A 15,356-nucleotide genomic window follows, 5' to 3' on the forward strand; every position below is an offset into this window, starting at 1 on the left:
TGTGTAAACTATACATATTTTTAACTCTAGCTTTTGTCCAAATCTTTCTCTGCTTACTAATTTTTTTGTTGGTATGACCTACCATTTTTTGATATAGATGTGTTAAAATTACCTGTCATGATTGGGGATTGTACTATCAGTCCAGGCTGCTATAACAAGGTACTACAGATTAGGTGGCTTAAGCAACAAACACTTATTTCTCATGGTTCTGGAGATTGGGAAGTCCAAGATGAAGGTGCTGGCAGATTTGGTGTCTGAAGGCACCCCTCCTGGTTTGCAGAAGGGTAAAGGCATTCTTCGTGGTTTGCAGATGGCTGTCTTCCCGTTGTATCCTCAAATGGTGGGGAGAGAGAAAAGGGATAGCTCTCTTTCTCTTCTTATAAGAACATGAATCCCATCATGGGGCTCAAACCTCATGATCTAATTACCTCCCCAAAGGCCCCCCCCTCCCAATGCTATCACATTAGGGCTTCAGCATAAGAATATTAGGGGCATGTAAACATTCAGACAATAGCAGGGATTGTGAAGTCCTCTTAATAATTTTGTCCATTTTTACTAGTTGTATTTTGAGGCTGTGTTGTTAGCTACATACCAGTTTGTTTTAACTTCTTGGTGATTGTTCCATTTGTTATTGCGTAGTTTCTCTATTTATACATATTAGTGTGTTTTACCTTAATTTCCTCCATCCTGTAGCTATTAAAATACAAAACCAAAAAACGTGTGCCTTAGGAGAAATGACCAGAAGGGAAACATCTTAATGCCAGCAGTGGTTGTGTTAGGAGGTGGGATTTAAAGAGCTTCTTTTCTTCATAAAATATGATTCCTTTTACTCATGTAATTTAAGTTTTTCTATTACAATTTTACTTGAGTATAAATTATTTTAAGTGCCATTTTTATCTTAATTGAACTGACTCTTTACCTACATCTAATGAGGACAGGTTTTTTTTAAGGTATTTAGTAGCAACCCATGATTTTAATAATAAAGGCAACTGTGCTAGTGATATTTTATTTAAGCTCAATATATTACCTATAGATGCTGACCTTATATGATAGATGAAATAAAAGAGGTGAATTTGAAACAGATTTTGCATCTTATTATTTTTTTTCTTTTTTTTTAATAAAAGGAAGGATTACGGCCAGGAGATACAACCAGCACTTTCTGTGGTACTCCTAATTACATTGCTCCTGAAATTTTAAGAGGAGAAGATTATGGTAATAAATTGGTGGTATTTTGGCTATGTGCTAGAAGGGTGGTTAAATGTGGTACCAATTGCATTATAGTACACTATAGTATTTCAATACTGAGCTTATTAACATAAACTTTCTTGATCTTCTTAAAACCTACATAAAACCCCCAAATCCTGAAATCAGAGACGGTGGGACCTTGGCAGTATTTGGGGGTGCAAATTTGAATAATATTTTATTAGTAGCAAGCACTTAAGAGTACTAGGCACTATTCTAAGCAGTTTGCATATGTTAACTAAGTTAATCCTCTTAATAATCCTATGAGGTAAGCACTGTTAATTCACATTTTACAAACAAGGAAACTGATGTACAGAAAGGTTAAATAACTTGCCCAAGGTCATGTAGCTAGAAACTGGCAGAGTTGGGATTTAATCAGCCATGTGACTCCAGAGTCATAAACCTCTGGAAGATTGTTCAGATTTCCTGGGGTATTTCCCCCAGGAATCTGAAAGATGGAGGAAAGATTGCCTGCTTGTCACGAACCAGAGGATATGTTTATCTTAAGAAAACATTTGACCCTTTGGGTTCTGGCCCTTTGATTCCAGCAGTTGTAAAGGAGGATGGGTATTTCTGATAGCTGCTCATAATATGGTTCCAAAGACCTTCAACATCTTTAATCAGCTAGCAGAAAATCACGTTTCAGATCAAGGAAGGTTATTCTCAAATACAATTTCATTATATCCTCAAAACAAAATATTAGATACAGTCTATGAGTCTGAAATTATAGACATAATTGGGAAACGAACCTTATGTTCCATTTTCAATATTTTATTTTTAAAGTTATCTTTTAGGCACCTCCCCTTTTTGATAAGTGAAATATTCCTATAATCCTCGATGCCTACCATGATAGTTGTAATGCATTTCGAGTTTACTTTTTCATTATGTTTATTTTTTTTGTTATGTAATAAAATGAATCTCAAATTACTGACTTTTTAGAATGCAGGATGGATAATTTGTTGCTTTAAAATTTCTTTTTGAAGGTTTCAGCGTCGACTGGTGGGCTCTTGGAGTACTAATGTTTGAGATGATGGCAGGAAGGTCTCCATTTGATATTGTTGGGAGCTCCGATAACCCTGATCAAAACACAGAGGATTATCTTTTTCAAGGTAATTTGCAGTGTTTTACAGAGATTCACTGTGAATAATCTATTCTAGAGCATGAATGAGGATGGCTCAAGTTATTACTCTGAGTAAGAAAGAGGAGAATAATCTGGACAATATAGTCCTTAACACGTGAGGCTTTGAGTTCGTTTTTGTTGTGGTTGTTGTTTTGATCTATCCTTCCTACCTCTTAGTCTGTTCACATTTGCCAGCTACCTTCTCATACTCAAAAACGTAACAAAGAGGTTCCTTCAGATTGTACATCACAGAGATTGGAGGAAAGAATTGTGTAGCTGGAGAGGACTGTCTTTTCACCTGGACCATGAGGCTGAATGCATAAGTCCAAGAGCAATATGAGGAAAAAGTAGAGTACCAAGAAGATAAGAGGGATCAAAAGATGAAGAAAAAAGCCCCACAATCGGAAATACAAAGAATTGAACAGAACGGAAACAAGCAGACAAGCACAAGGACCCCTCCCCCACCAACACACAGTCCAAAGAAGTGTGAAGACTGCCATAAAATTCTACATTTCATAATTAAGGCCGTCACAGGAAATGAATGGATATTTCATGTAATAGGAAATCCAGCTGGCTGTGGAATATATGGAAAGACGTTCAACCTCACTACTAATTAGGGGTATGCACATTAAAACATTAATGAGCTACCATTTTATACCTACACATTTGGCAAAAATTTTAAAGTCTGATAATACTAGTGCTGGTGAGGATATGGAGCAACTGGAACTCTGGTGGCAGGAGTGAAAATGGACACAACAGCTTTGGAAAATAATTCGGCAACGTCTAATAAAATCGAATATAGTAATATGTGCCACACATTTTACAGATACTAACTCATTTAAACCTCATAACACCCCGATGAATCAGGTATTATTTTTATTCCAATTTTACAGATGAGGAAACTAAGGTAAGGTAGTCAAAGAATAAAACATATGCATATAATGATAAAAACTGTTCAGAGTAGATAGAGGCTGTCTCTGAGAAGGAAGGAGAGGAATGGGACTGGGAAAGTACACAAGACGCTTAGGTAGTGTATGTAATGTCTTTGGTTTTTTCTGCTAGAATGCCTTAAATACCTCATAATAAAAATATAAAGATTAAAGCCCTGTAAAAGTTAAATATAATGCCGTAAATTTTATCTTTCTAGTTATTTTGGAAAAACAAATTCGCATACCACGTTCTTTGTCTGTAAAAGCTGCAAGTGTCCTGAAGAGCTTCCTCAACAAGGTATAAATTGTGTATAAAATCTTTAGTGATTTATCTCTATACAAATGAAGCTGGTAAGGAGAGGTTCAGGCAACGTAAAATTCCAAAACATCAGAGTATGTAATTTTTCAGTTAGATCTGGAACTTGTCTCTTCAGCAAAGAGTAGGTTGACAGAATTAGATCCTGAGGTGAGTTGTTCTTTCCATTTTGCCAATATAATTTACCCCCAGCTTTATATTACATATGGTGTTTTTAATGTAAGTGAAAAATACCATGTACTCAGGGAAAAATTGCATCCTGGGGATAGCCTTAATTGTACTTGCAGCTCTGTTTTTCAGTTTTCTTTAGATTATTATTCATAGAATGTCTTAACTTATTGAGCACTTAGTGCAGTAGTGTTCCCTACAAATTCTTATATCACAACCCTATAATTAGATAATATTCAGAAGAAATGAAATGCTACCATTGGCGCTTTAAAAAATCTGAACATCTGAAAATTCTGTCGTTGTTTGTTGCAGTTGGTAGGCTAGAAGAGTTTTAGGATCTATCTAAGATTACGATTCTGAACTATCTTTACTCATAACACTTCTAACACCAAATATGTAGGTTTCTTCCACACCAACCAATTTTCCAATTCTTACGTTAAAATCTTATTTTAAATAAATGGTAGGGTAGAAAGTAGGTTGATGTGCATTTATTTATTTATTTATTTAAAGAGCCCTCTCTCTAACACCAATCTACTACTTCTTCATTTTTTTTTTTAATAAATTTTATTTATTTTTTAATTTTTGGCTGTGTTGGGTCTTCATTGCTGCATGGGCTTTTCCCTGGTTGCCGCAAATGGGGGCTACTCTTTGTTGTGGTGTGTGGGCTTCTCATTGTGGTGGCTTCTCTTGTTGCAGAGCACGGGCTCTAGGTGTGCGGGCTTCAGTAGTTGTGGCACGCGGGCTCAGTAGTTGTGGCACGCAGGCTCTAGAGTGCAGGCTCAGTAGTTGTGGTGCACGGGCTTAGTTGCTCCGCGGCATGTGGGATCTTCCCAGACCAGGGCTCAAACCTGTGTCCCCTGCATTGGCAGGCAGATTCTTAACCACTGCACCACCAGGGAAGCCCTGCATTTATTTTCTAAGATAAACAGATAAGATAATGATGAATTTTAATAAAATAAGAAATTCAAGCTTGTTTTAAATGAGTATTTTATGTGAGGAAAGATTTAAACTGGAAACCTAAGTGAAAAGTGAAGGTGAGAAGTGTCAGTATGCAAAACAAAATGCCTTTTACTGCAAAGAAAAATGGGAACATGTTCTCATTCATGATAATTTTATAAGTTGCAGGCCCCTTCTCAGTCCAGTGATTCAGATAATGGTTGTATCGTTGCGCTATACACAGATTATGGTTGTTGTAATTGGGCACAGGTCTTTTAAATTGAGCTAAAACCAAACTTGTTAAGTTTGGGGGTTTGCATATTTTGACTATCGCTCTAACCCATGTCAAAGAAAAAGCTGGATGTTGCCCAGTTGATTCTGCTGCTCTTTTTCCTCCCATTTTTCTTTAGCAAGGTGTGGCCACATCTCTCCAATTGAATTACAAGGATAGCTGGAGAGAGCCATGAGGAAATCTTACTTGTCACAAGCTTCAGATACTCATTTGAGTATCTAGTGTTGCACTTTCTAGAAAAGAAAGGTAGACCATTCTGAGTTCAGACATAAAGGGATCATATAATAGACACAAAACACAGGTCACAAAGATGATTTATTCTAAAGCAGGATATTCACCCAGTTCTTGAAACATTTCTTTCCACCATAGGACCCAAAGGAACGATTGGGTTGTCATCCTCAAACAGGATTTGCTGATATTCAGGGACACCCATTCTTCCGAAATGTTGATTGGGATATGGTATGTAAATTGGACTGTTTTATATATTAGGTTTCATTATTTTCTTGGGCCAAAATTTATTAACTTAAAAGAATATTGAAAAACTAGTATATCACAGCTTAAATAATTTAAAACCACTCTCTTCAGTGCTTTTAAAAAAGCTTTTGAAACAGTAAAAGATTAGAACATTAATTTAATGGAGCAGGTTGTAATATTATTGAGGCCTGCATCAATGTTCAGATTTGTAAATTATTTCCATCATTGTGAATATTGTAGACCAATGCCTAGGGACTCATTTTCATAAGACTGGGAAATATCTGAGGACAGAGGAGAAATGTAGAGGTGGAATATTTCTAAGAATGCAGGCTTGAGCTGTCATCCACTATGTCTTTTCTAGATGGAGCAAAAGCAGGTGGTACCTCCCTTTAAACCAAATATTTCTGGGGAATTTGGTTTGGACAACTTTGATTCTCAGTTTACTAATGAACCTGTCCAGCTCACTCCAGATGATGAGTAAGTAATTCTGTAGACTGAAATATTTTTCAAGTTCTTTGAAAGTCCCATTTTTAATGGCTACACAGTGTTTCATTATCAGATTATGCTGTATTTTATCTAATCATTCAGTTATGGGATGTTTGAATTATACAATTATAAAAACGGTAATTGTCATTTTCTTCTTTGCTTTACGTGTATTATCTCTAATTCTCACAACAACCTTGTAAACTTAGTTGTCATCATCTTCGTTTTACAGATGAGGAAACCGAGGCTCAGAGAGGTTAAGCAAAGTTATGCAGCTATCAGGTGGCAGAGCCAGGATTCAAACCCAAGTCTGACTAAGGCCTGTGCTCTTTCCACTCCACTGCGCTGTTTCCCATTCTGATGATGACCATCTTTGTCTGAGTTCCTGAGTATCACCTTAAGATAGAGCCCTAGACAGGGAATTAGGTCAAAGGGTGCGAAATTTTTAAAGCTCTTGATATGTATTGCCAAATTACTTTTTAAAAAGATTACATCAACATATCAAGTCCAGGCAGCAGTGATCTGACATACTCTTTGTGTTTATGTTGTATCTTTTAAAGTTTAGAATAACTTGGGGATATTTGATCCTTCACCTGTCATTACAGATTCATTCTCTCATCTCATAAAGCCCTTTCTGCTTGGCAGTCATTTTACTTTTACATCTTGTTAGTTCTTATCACGTTCCTCACCGCAGCTGTTCTAAACTATCTCTACATTTTAGAAGCCTACCCCTGCCTTCATCACTCTAAATGGATTAACCTTGCCTTGAGTTGACTGCCAGGATTGCGACCTCTCTGCTGTGAGCTTGCTCCCTTTCCAGCTGTCACCAGACCACCTTGCATCTCAGAATTGCTCTCTAACTCTTCCCAAACTTTTGCTTCTTCCCAGTTCTTGGAAGGCAAGGGGTCCTCTCCCCTTTTCCTCCAGGGTTCATTTTGTCAGTTATCTCCACTACTCTACCTTCCTTAACTTCTCTTTTCCAGCTTCTTTCCCTCTACTTATAAACATGTTCAACTATCCTAATTTTTTCCACTTCTTTGAACCACCACATTTTTTTCTCATTTTCCTTTCATCTTCGAGCTTTTTCACAAATAGTTAATAGATGCTTATGGTAAAAGAAAAATAAATAAGCACTATCTCTATTAACTTCCTTCAGAGTAGTCAACATTGATTATCTTACACTTTCTTGCTGCCAACGCTTTAACCTCTTACAATTTAACCTGCTTTTTCACCTGTTGAAGGTTGAATTGACTTCTTAATTTCTAAATTTTAAAGCATTTTTTGAACTGCCCCCATCTCCTCCGATGTCAGTAAAGCGTCTGGCACTCATGGCCTGCTTTAGTTGGCACTACCTACCCTCATTCTGCGTCATCTCTTTAACCACTTGTCATCTTATTTTCCCTGTCCCCTTGAGACTAGGATGCGCCGTGGTTCTATTCATGACTGCCTTCTCTTTGCTATATGCAGTTGGTACCTTGGAGATTTCAGCCAACCCCATAGCATGGATACCAGCTATTAAATGACTCCCAGCTAAATTGGCAAACAATTCTTGAGCAAAAGGCACTATGCTAAGCACATTCAAAGACGATCAAGGCATAGGCCAATCTCTTAGAAAGCTTACTGGCTACTAGAGGAGGGAGAGGTGTACCCAAATCATTATTTCTGGCAGCATTGTGTATTAGAAAGAGCACTGGATTGAACCAAAAGATAGGAATTTGAATCCTGACACCACCTCTTACCAGCTGGGTACCCTGGGTGTGAATTGCATAACTTCTCTGAGCCTGTGTCTTCTCGTATTGCCTACCTCCCAAGGTGCTGTGAAGAATAAATGAGCGGTGGTTTCTAAAGCTCCTAGCCCCTGCCCTGATATCTCTCCTGAGCTGCATTTCCCTCTACTAGTTTAAACATCTCTCCTAGTTTGTCAGATACGCACCTCAAACCTATGAAGTCTAAATTGTTCTCACTCGGGTCCTTGTTTTTATTTACCCTTTTCTGCTTGTTGTACCACCATGCAGTCCTGCATTCGGATTCAAGAGCTGAGTCAGTGGTTGTTGACTCTAACTTTTCCTTTCCAAACTACATAATACCTTCAGCAGCCAAGGCCTCGTCTCTTTTTGCTTTACTTCATCACTTGTGTCGTTTCCATTCCCACTGCCATAAGCCCAGCTCAGGTCTCTCAGATCATACGTAGACTATCATGCCATCCTAACTGACTCCTTCTTTACTTTGCAGCCTATTCGGTGCACTCAGGAAGTACCACTCCAGTTCTTTAACTCCTTTCATCAGAAACCTTCAGTAACTCCTACATTGCCTAGCAGAAAAAGTCTATCCCCTCGGTTAGTAATTAAGGCCTCCCGCCATCTGCTTCAGCCTGACTTTCTAGCCATATCTCTCACTATACTCTAACACAAACGCTGCGTTCTCATCAGGCTCAGTTACTCACCATTCCCTGATAACATGCTGTTAACATTTCCTCTCTATTCCTCCTTCCTTTTCACCTATTGAAATCTTCCCCATCTTTCAGAGCTACCTCAGATGTAACCAGACCTTTGATGGATCAAGGTGGACCTACTTAGTGTAAACGTCACTGGCTTCTTTGAGCTAGCCATTACCTTCCAACATCCTCTGCCACTTAACACCCTTCTATTCCTGTGCTCCAACTCTAATAAATTACTGGCATTCCCCAGACCTACCATAATCTTTCATAATTCCATTCAGTAAGTGTTTGTGGAATGATGCTGCCTTTCTTGATTTCTCCAAGTAGAAGTCACCTTTTCCTTTAGAACTGTGGTTAGAGTAGAGCTTAGCTTGTTGTGTAGGAAACTTAGCAGGTACTGCTTTCTGTTATGTGAAGTACCTACCTTCCTTCTCTTCTTGAAGGAAGAGACTATGTCCTGTGTAACGTGGTGCTCTGCAGTATGGTACGAACATTTAAGTAGTAAAATATTTGATGGAAATACTCTTGTGAATTAAACTAGGAGCCCAGTGTAGCAGAATGCCAACCTCTCTGCTCCCTGTGACCCACTGCCTCCCTGGGGTGACCCTTCCTCACTCCAGGTCTTTCAGTGTTCTTCTTCCTGTTGTCTTTTCATTTTGGTTAACTTCTTCTGGGCCTTCTCTTCACCATCTTCCATCTGGCTGTTGGGGTGACTACTAAATTGCACACTAATACAGACCTGGATGTTACATTATGAATGTCGTTCAGGTCAAAAGTTAAGATTACCTAGAATTATGACAATTTGTACCTTTTTTATTCCCAGGCTTCAGTTTTGGACTACTTTTTGGTTCTAAACTTGCTCGTGGGATTATTAGTCTTTTTTGATTTTCAACATTCCTGATTCTTCTAGAAAATGTTTTGGGGTTAATCTAAAAACTTGTAGATTTCCCCCCCGTAACTTATATAAATTAGCCTTATTTTTAATTTTTTAATCTTATTTTTCCATTTAAGTAAAAAATCAAAGAAATCTTGATGATGAAAATTATTTTTCTTTCAACAGTGACATTGTGAGGAAGATCGATCAGTCTGAATTTGAAGGTTTTGAGTACATTAATCCTCTTTTGATGTCTGCAGAAGAATGTGTCTGATCCTCCTTTCTCAACTATGCATTTTGCTTGTGTTGCCATTTAGTGCATGGATAAACTTGTTACCAGCCTGGATACAAAGAACCATTTTATATTTTTCACCTGCAAAAAAAGCACTCAGTATATTCTATTGTTGGCTGTAAGAGTCAATTATTACATCTAAGTTTAACTATGGAAAAAAAATGAAACTAGTTTGCAGACAATCATGTCAAAATTTAGTTATACTGGTAATCCAGCAACCTACTGATGAATAATAAAGTTGTCTTTTTTGTTTAAAGGAAGTACTGACTAAAAAGAGTATCTGTTGCATTAAGGCACATGGTGGGATTACATCCTAAGCCTCCCCTGATTTTTGTCATACTCATGAAGTCATTTAAGTGTCTAATTTTGGAATAAAAGAGTAATGCAAAATACAACTTGTTATATTACCTATTACTTTCTGAGTTCTGTGTGTTTAAAAATTCAGCTGTAAATTTTATCATTGCCTTAGCAAATTAAATTATTGATTTTTAAGGCAGCAATTATAAATTGGTAATAAAAGATGTTGCGTGCTTAGAATGAGGGAATACAGATTCTCCTTGAGGAAGAAAATAGGCACATTTTATTAAGAATCAGATTCCAAATCGTTAGCTGTTTTTGAAAAACTGATTCAAGTGATTTCTTTAGTATGTTAAGGGGTTAGTGTCTGAGCTTGTCCCTGTAGCGGGGACTTTAACTGGAGTGTTAATAAATGTAGTTCAAAGAACCCAGGATGCAGTTAAATGGAACACTTCTCAGTATATAAAGAGGAAAAAATAGAAACTTAAAATAGATACAGAAAAGTGCAATGGTAATATTTATTTCTTATTGGACAGTAAATCTCACAGTCGCTTTTTGTGATTTGACTTAAATAATAAGGAAGCACTCACTTGCTACCAAATGTAAAAGCATTCCATTATCCAGTGGACACAGAATGTATACTATTTTTTCCTTATAATTCAGTATACAGGAAAATAATTTATCTTCCAAATAGTGTCTGAACCATGCTTGTTTCTTCCCCAAACCACATTATCCATACTTTCAGATCCTGTTTGTGGAGTCTTCAATGAAACTCAAGAAACAATAATAAACATGAATAAATCTTCAGGATATGCACATACACTCACATTCATCACAGTTCCAGCTCCTTAAGTGAGTTTTTGTTAAGTAGGTAACACATGTAATCAGAGTAGAATACATTTCAGGGGCAGAGTTCTTCAGATTATTTTTTATTAATATTAGTGTTTAACAATTTATTATTTAAAGTGGTACCAATGATAGCATCCTTCTGTTGTTTATTTTAAATTTTTTTTTATGAAAAGGGACTTAAAAAATAACCATGATCGTTTAAATTACTTGTAATTGTCCAATGTTAGTAAAATGTAACTTTTAGGAAAGCTATCTAGCCTTAAATTTAGAACAATTTAGAATATGTAGGCATTTAATAAATTATCTCTTTTTGGGGGGCACGGGGATGCTGCATTTCATTTGAAATGTAATTTTTCCAAAGTTTCTGGCCATGTACTCTCTTTTCTTTGAATAGCTATGTCTGAAAGCAATGAAAACCTCCAAGGAAGTGTTTATATAATTTACATGTTTATTTAAGAGGTATGTATGTTTCTCTTAAGACCTGAAACTTGTTTTAAAACAAAAAGCAATATTCACTTCAAATCATAAATTTATAGAAATTTTTGACATATCAGAAATATGTTTATCATCTTGCTTTTAAGTGGTACTGTTTCCCTTAGGGCATTCGTTCTCAAGTTTTAGAATGTGGAATAATCACGCAGTCAGTGTGTTTAATATGCACATTACTGGGCCTGCCTTAGAGTTCTGTTGGGTCTTTGGACCTCATTTTGAGAAACATTTTTTTGAGTTTTTCTTTTAGTTTGTCCTTAGTTACATATTAGAGAGAGTATTCATGATAAAACATTTTGAGAAGGGGGGGACAGTTACTATCTTATCTACAATTTTAAATGAGTTTTGAGTAAATGACTTCTTCAAGTTAGATATCTTCTAAAAAAAAAATCCATCAGTTTTCTATCAATGTTACAAATGATGAAACATTTTTCTGTGATGAGGTTTTAACCATTATTCAGGGTGGCCCTTTTTTTTTAATATTTTTTTAAAAAAAAACTAATATTTACTGTGTATATTTTATACAGAATTGAATTACAAATATGTTTTAAAGTGTATTCTGGTTTTTGTAGTCCTTATGTGCCATGCCAATTCTTTTTATATTACATAGAAGTTGTTTCAGATTACTCACCAGGGGACTAAGGCAATTGACAGAATGGTTGGAATTTTGGTATTCTAAGAAAAAATTTATTTTGTATAAGCATGTATGTGGTCAGATCATTTTACGTGTATGCAGCCTGAAATGCATATCAGGTATTATGCTTGTTTAGTACCTGTACATTTACTTTTAAATTTTGTTTTGTTTTGATTTTTGTCATGTAGAATACTGCCTTGGTATAATGTGATCTGTATTTGTGTACCTTTTTTTTACTTTCAAATCTTTAAATAAAATGTTTAATACTCATCAAGATTGGAACATGTTTAATATGTAGCATACCAGAGTTTTGTGAAAGAACAAAGGCGTATCAAAATTTGTTCAAGAAGAGAAATGAAAATTTTAGAGTTTGGAATTTTGCTGTACTTAAAGCAGCATTGGTAGTTCTGATGCCATATTGTAGACATCTACTCATAAAATATAGTTCAGTGTTGTTTTTTTTTAAACAACTCATCAGCTCTTTAATTAATTTATTTACTTATTTTTGGCTGTGTTGGGTCTTCATTTCTGTGCGAGGGCTTTCTCTAGTTGTGGTGAGCGGGGGCCACTCTTCATCGCGATGCGCGGGCCTCTCACTATTGCGGCCTCTCTTGTTGCAGAGTGCAGGCTCAGTAGTTGTGGCTCACGGGCCTAGCCGCTCCGCGGCATGTGGGATCTTCCCAGATCAGGGCTCGAACCCGTGTCCCCTGCATTAGCAGGCAGATTCTCAACCACTGCGCCACCAGGGAAGCCCCTGTTCAGTGTATTTTTAAACTCACCCCTCTATATCTCTTATGTTGGAAAACAAATTAGTAAAAAATCAGCTGAAGAGAGAGCATTTTAACTAGTTTTAAAACTGAACCAAATTTAAACAGATTCAGAACAGTATGTTCTACAGTGATCTATTTTAGAGTTCCAGAACTTCTCCTTTCTCAATTGTAGCTAGTGTCCATATATAAACAAGCAGGAGCCTGGTATCCCACACTTAACAAACCTCTTTACCATTACTTAAGCCTTTCCTTTCCAAGGAGAACGAAATCTTAAGTGCTTTTATTTTTTCTTAATTGACTTGTCAGAGAGCTAGAGTCTGTATATTAAAACCACCAAAGACTGATCTCCTATGTCTTCTCTATTATTTTATCCTAATATCCCCTGTACCAAATCATAAATTTGGTTGTTTTCTTTGTGTTAATAAAATCCCGAAACAGAATCCAAAGAGGAGTTTGAAGCTTTTGGGAAATTTTGCATTCAATAGGGCAACCAGTTTCTCCCTGAGAGATAAAGTCAATCTCCAATCTTTAAAATCCAACAGGTTCGTTTCTGGATAACACCCAACAGCAAGTCATTTGGTATATATGATGGTCTCCCTTCATGGATTTACCATCCTCTCCACTAGGACTTAAGGAAGCAGTTAAGACCCAGATAGTCTGAGTAGTTTGTATCTAAAGTTTATTGTCCCAGAATGTTCATCGTGCTAAATAAGGCTAATAAAAAGACAGAATCTCTGCCCTTAATATTCAAGATAGAGAACAGACATACTCAGAAAGATGATTGTCTCCACAGGAAATAGTCCAGTGATAAGAGCCAAATAAATGCAGAAAAATATATGTTATGTGGCCATGTTAGGTTACAGGTTTACCAGTGAAACTTGTATGAATTTTACTTGATATTCATATATAATTGATCCATGCTATACTTTTTTTTAGATTTATGGTAGATTGCAAAAAGCTTTAAGAATTCATATATACATAATAAAATCTTAGATATTTCTCTCTATATACACACACAGACATACACACACAACATATACTATACTAGATATACTATATATAAGATTAATACATAAGATTGTTTTTGGCTTTTCTGCTCAGAAATATGAATTGGAATTTACATGGACATGGGAGAGAAAATTATCAGATGCTCCTGCTTAGATTAGATTTTGTACAGTTCATCTCTGAAATTTATAATTAAGAGGAACCCAGCTCAGAATTTGAGAGTGATTTTTGGCTTGAAATGTGGCAGTGCAGTTCACCTTTATGTAGCAATTTGTGCCTTACTGGCATTAACACTGTATTTTTACTCCAATTTCTATTTTCAACATTTTTACTGAAGAAAATGTAATTACAATTCTTCTAAGGATTAAGTGGCTGTTTTGTGTGATCTTTTACAGGCTATCTGAAAGTTAAACTCCATTCCAGATGTGTTCACTAGACTTGAGAGAGCTTTAGCTCAAGTTTTTATTGACAACAGGTCAGAAGCAAATTCTCATTGTGTAAGAAAGGACCCTTTGCGGGTAGAGGCGGGGCTCTTTTACCAGAAAAATTTTTTTCAAGCAAATTTTTTTCTAAGGTAAATTTCTAAGTAAAAATTTCTAGAAGTAGTGCCACGTAACCAAATTTAAACCTTCCATGATGTAAACTGTCTGCAACGTGGGTGGTTATACTTCGTGACTTTTTACGTTATTCATAGTATATTTAGGGGAAAATATCATGTAAAGATAGTTAAGTACAGAAACCTAATTCTAACTCACATTTTATGGTCTTTTACCAGAAAAATATTTTTCAAGTAAAATTTTTTTCTAAGGTAAATTTCTAAGTAAAATTTTTTTCTAGGCACTCTTGATTTTTATTTAAAAGTTAGATTTTTAAATTTAAAGATCATGAAAGTATGTGCACTTGTGCATCATTTGAAAGTTTACTCAATTTGAAACAATATTTTGATGAAGAAATCTGAATCTATGTTAATGAGGATACTTTGCTACATTATTATTCCCTTCTTTAAGTTTAAATTTTTATTTCATACGTTTATTGAAGGCTATGTAATGTGTCTAGTACTATGCTGATCCTACAGGATTTGGAAAAGTTTTATTGTAAGGAGTTTTTTTATGATACAAGGAATAAATTCATTCCAGAAAAGTTGGCTTAGGTTTAAAAGAAAAAAAGTCAGTGTGTATGTTATCCTTTGAGGTAGGGGATATTTCCTATGATTAAAATAAAAATTAACATTCTCCCCCAAGTAGTGAGGTCTGAAAAATGTGAAAATGGGAGATAGAAGCATATATGGTTCTGTCTCCGAATGGTGATTCCATCCACTTCCTCACCACCAGGGGCCAGTCTCTTGCTGTAATGAAGGTCAGAGTTACCAGCACTTTCGCCCTCCGGAGAAGGCAGTATATTCTCTACAAGCCGGTTACCAAGAGGTTCCAGGATCTCATCAGTGCTTATCATGTGTGTTTTGAATTTACAGTTATCTGGGAGTCTGGCAAATTGTCATAGAACTGCTTTGCCTTCGTTAACTCTTCAGGGTGTTAGACCTTCCATATTCTTTCAACACAAATTAGGACCTACTATGTGCCGGGCACTGGGGATGTATCAAGCAAGAGTCTAGTCATGTCATATTTCATGCAGTCTGGGCAGTTTTCCATCTGTGAAGGATACCTTTAGCTGAAAATAAAACCAGGGCAGATTTTGGTCATTTAAATATAGAAGAATTCAATTAAAACAAAATGCAAGAAATTGCCCACA

The 15,356-nt window shown here is 36.2% G+C and overlaps 1 protein-coding gene across 2 annotated transcripts in view; it reads left to right on the forward strand.

The window, feature by feature from the left end:
• Positions 1 to 12,102, forward strand: part of PRKCI (protein kinase C iota) — an 80,527-nt gene extending 68,425 nt beyond the window's left edge. For both annotated transcript variants that reach the window (XM_059920511.1, XM_059920512.1), the window contains 6 exons: positions 1,125 to 1,212; positions 2,226 to 2,351; positions 3,510 to 3,589; positions 5,373 to 5,462; positions 5,839 to 5,954; positions 9,458 to 12,102. In XM_059920511.1, coding sequence (XP_059776494.1) covers positions 1,125 to 1,212; positions 2,226 to 2,351; positions 3,510 to 3,589; positions 5,373 to 5,462; positions 5,839 to 5,954; positions 9,458 to 9,545 — 588 coding nt within the window. In that variant the 3' untranslated portion in view covers positions 9,546 to 12,102. The remainder of the gene's footprint in view (positions 1 to 1,124; positions 1,213 to 2,225; positions 2,352 to 3,509; positions 3,590 to 5,372; positions 5,463 to 5,838; positions 5,955 to 9,457) is intronic.
• The last annotated feature ends 3,254 nt before the right edge of the window (positions 12,103 to 15,356 follow it).

Source organism: Balaenoptera ricei, chromosome 4, assembly GCF_028023285.1.
Source record: "Balaenoptera ricei isolate mBalRic1 chromosome 4, mBalRic1.hap2, whole genome shotgun sequence".
Lineage (NCBI taxonomy): Eukaryota > Metazoa > Chordata > Mammalia > Artiodactyla > Balaenopteridae > Balaenoptera > Balaenoptera ricei.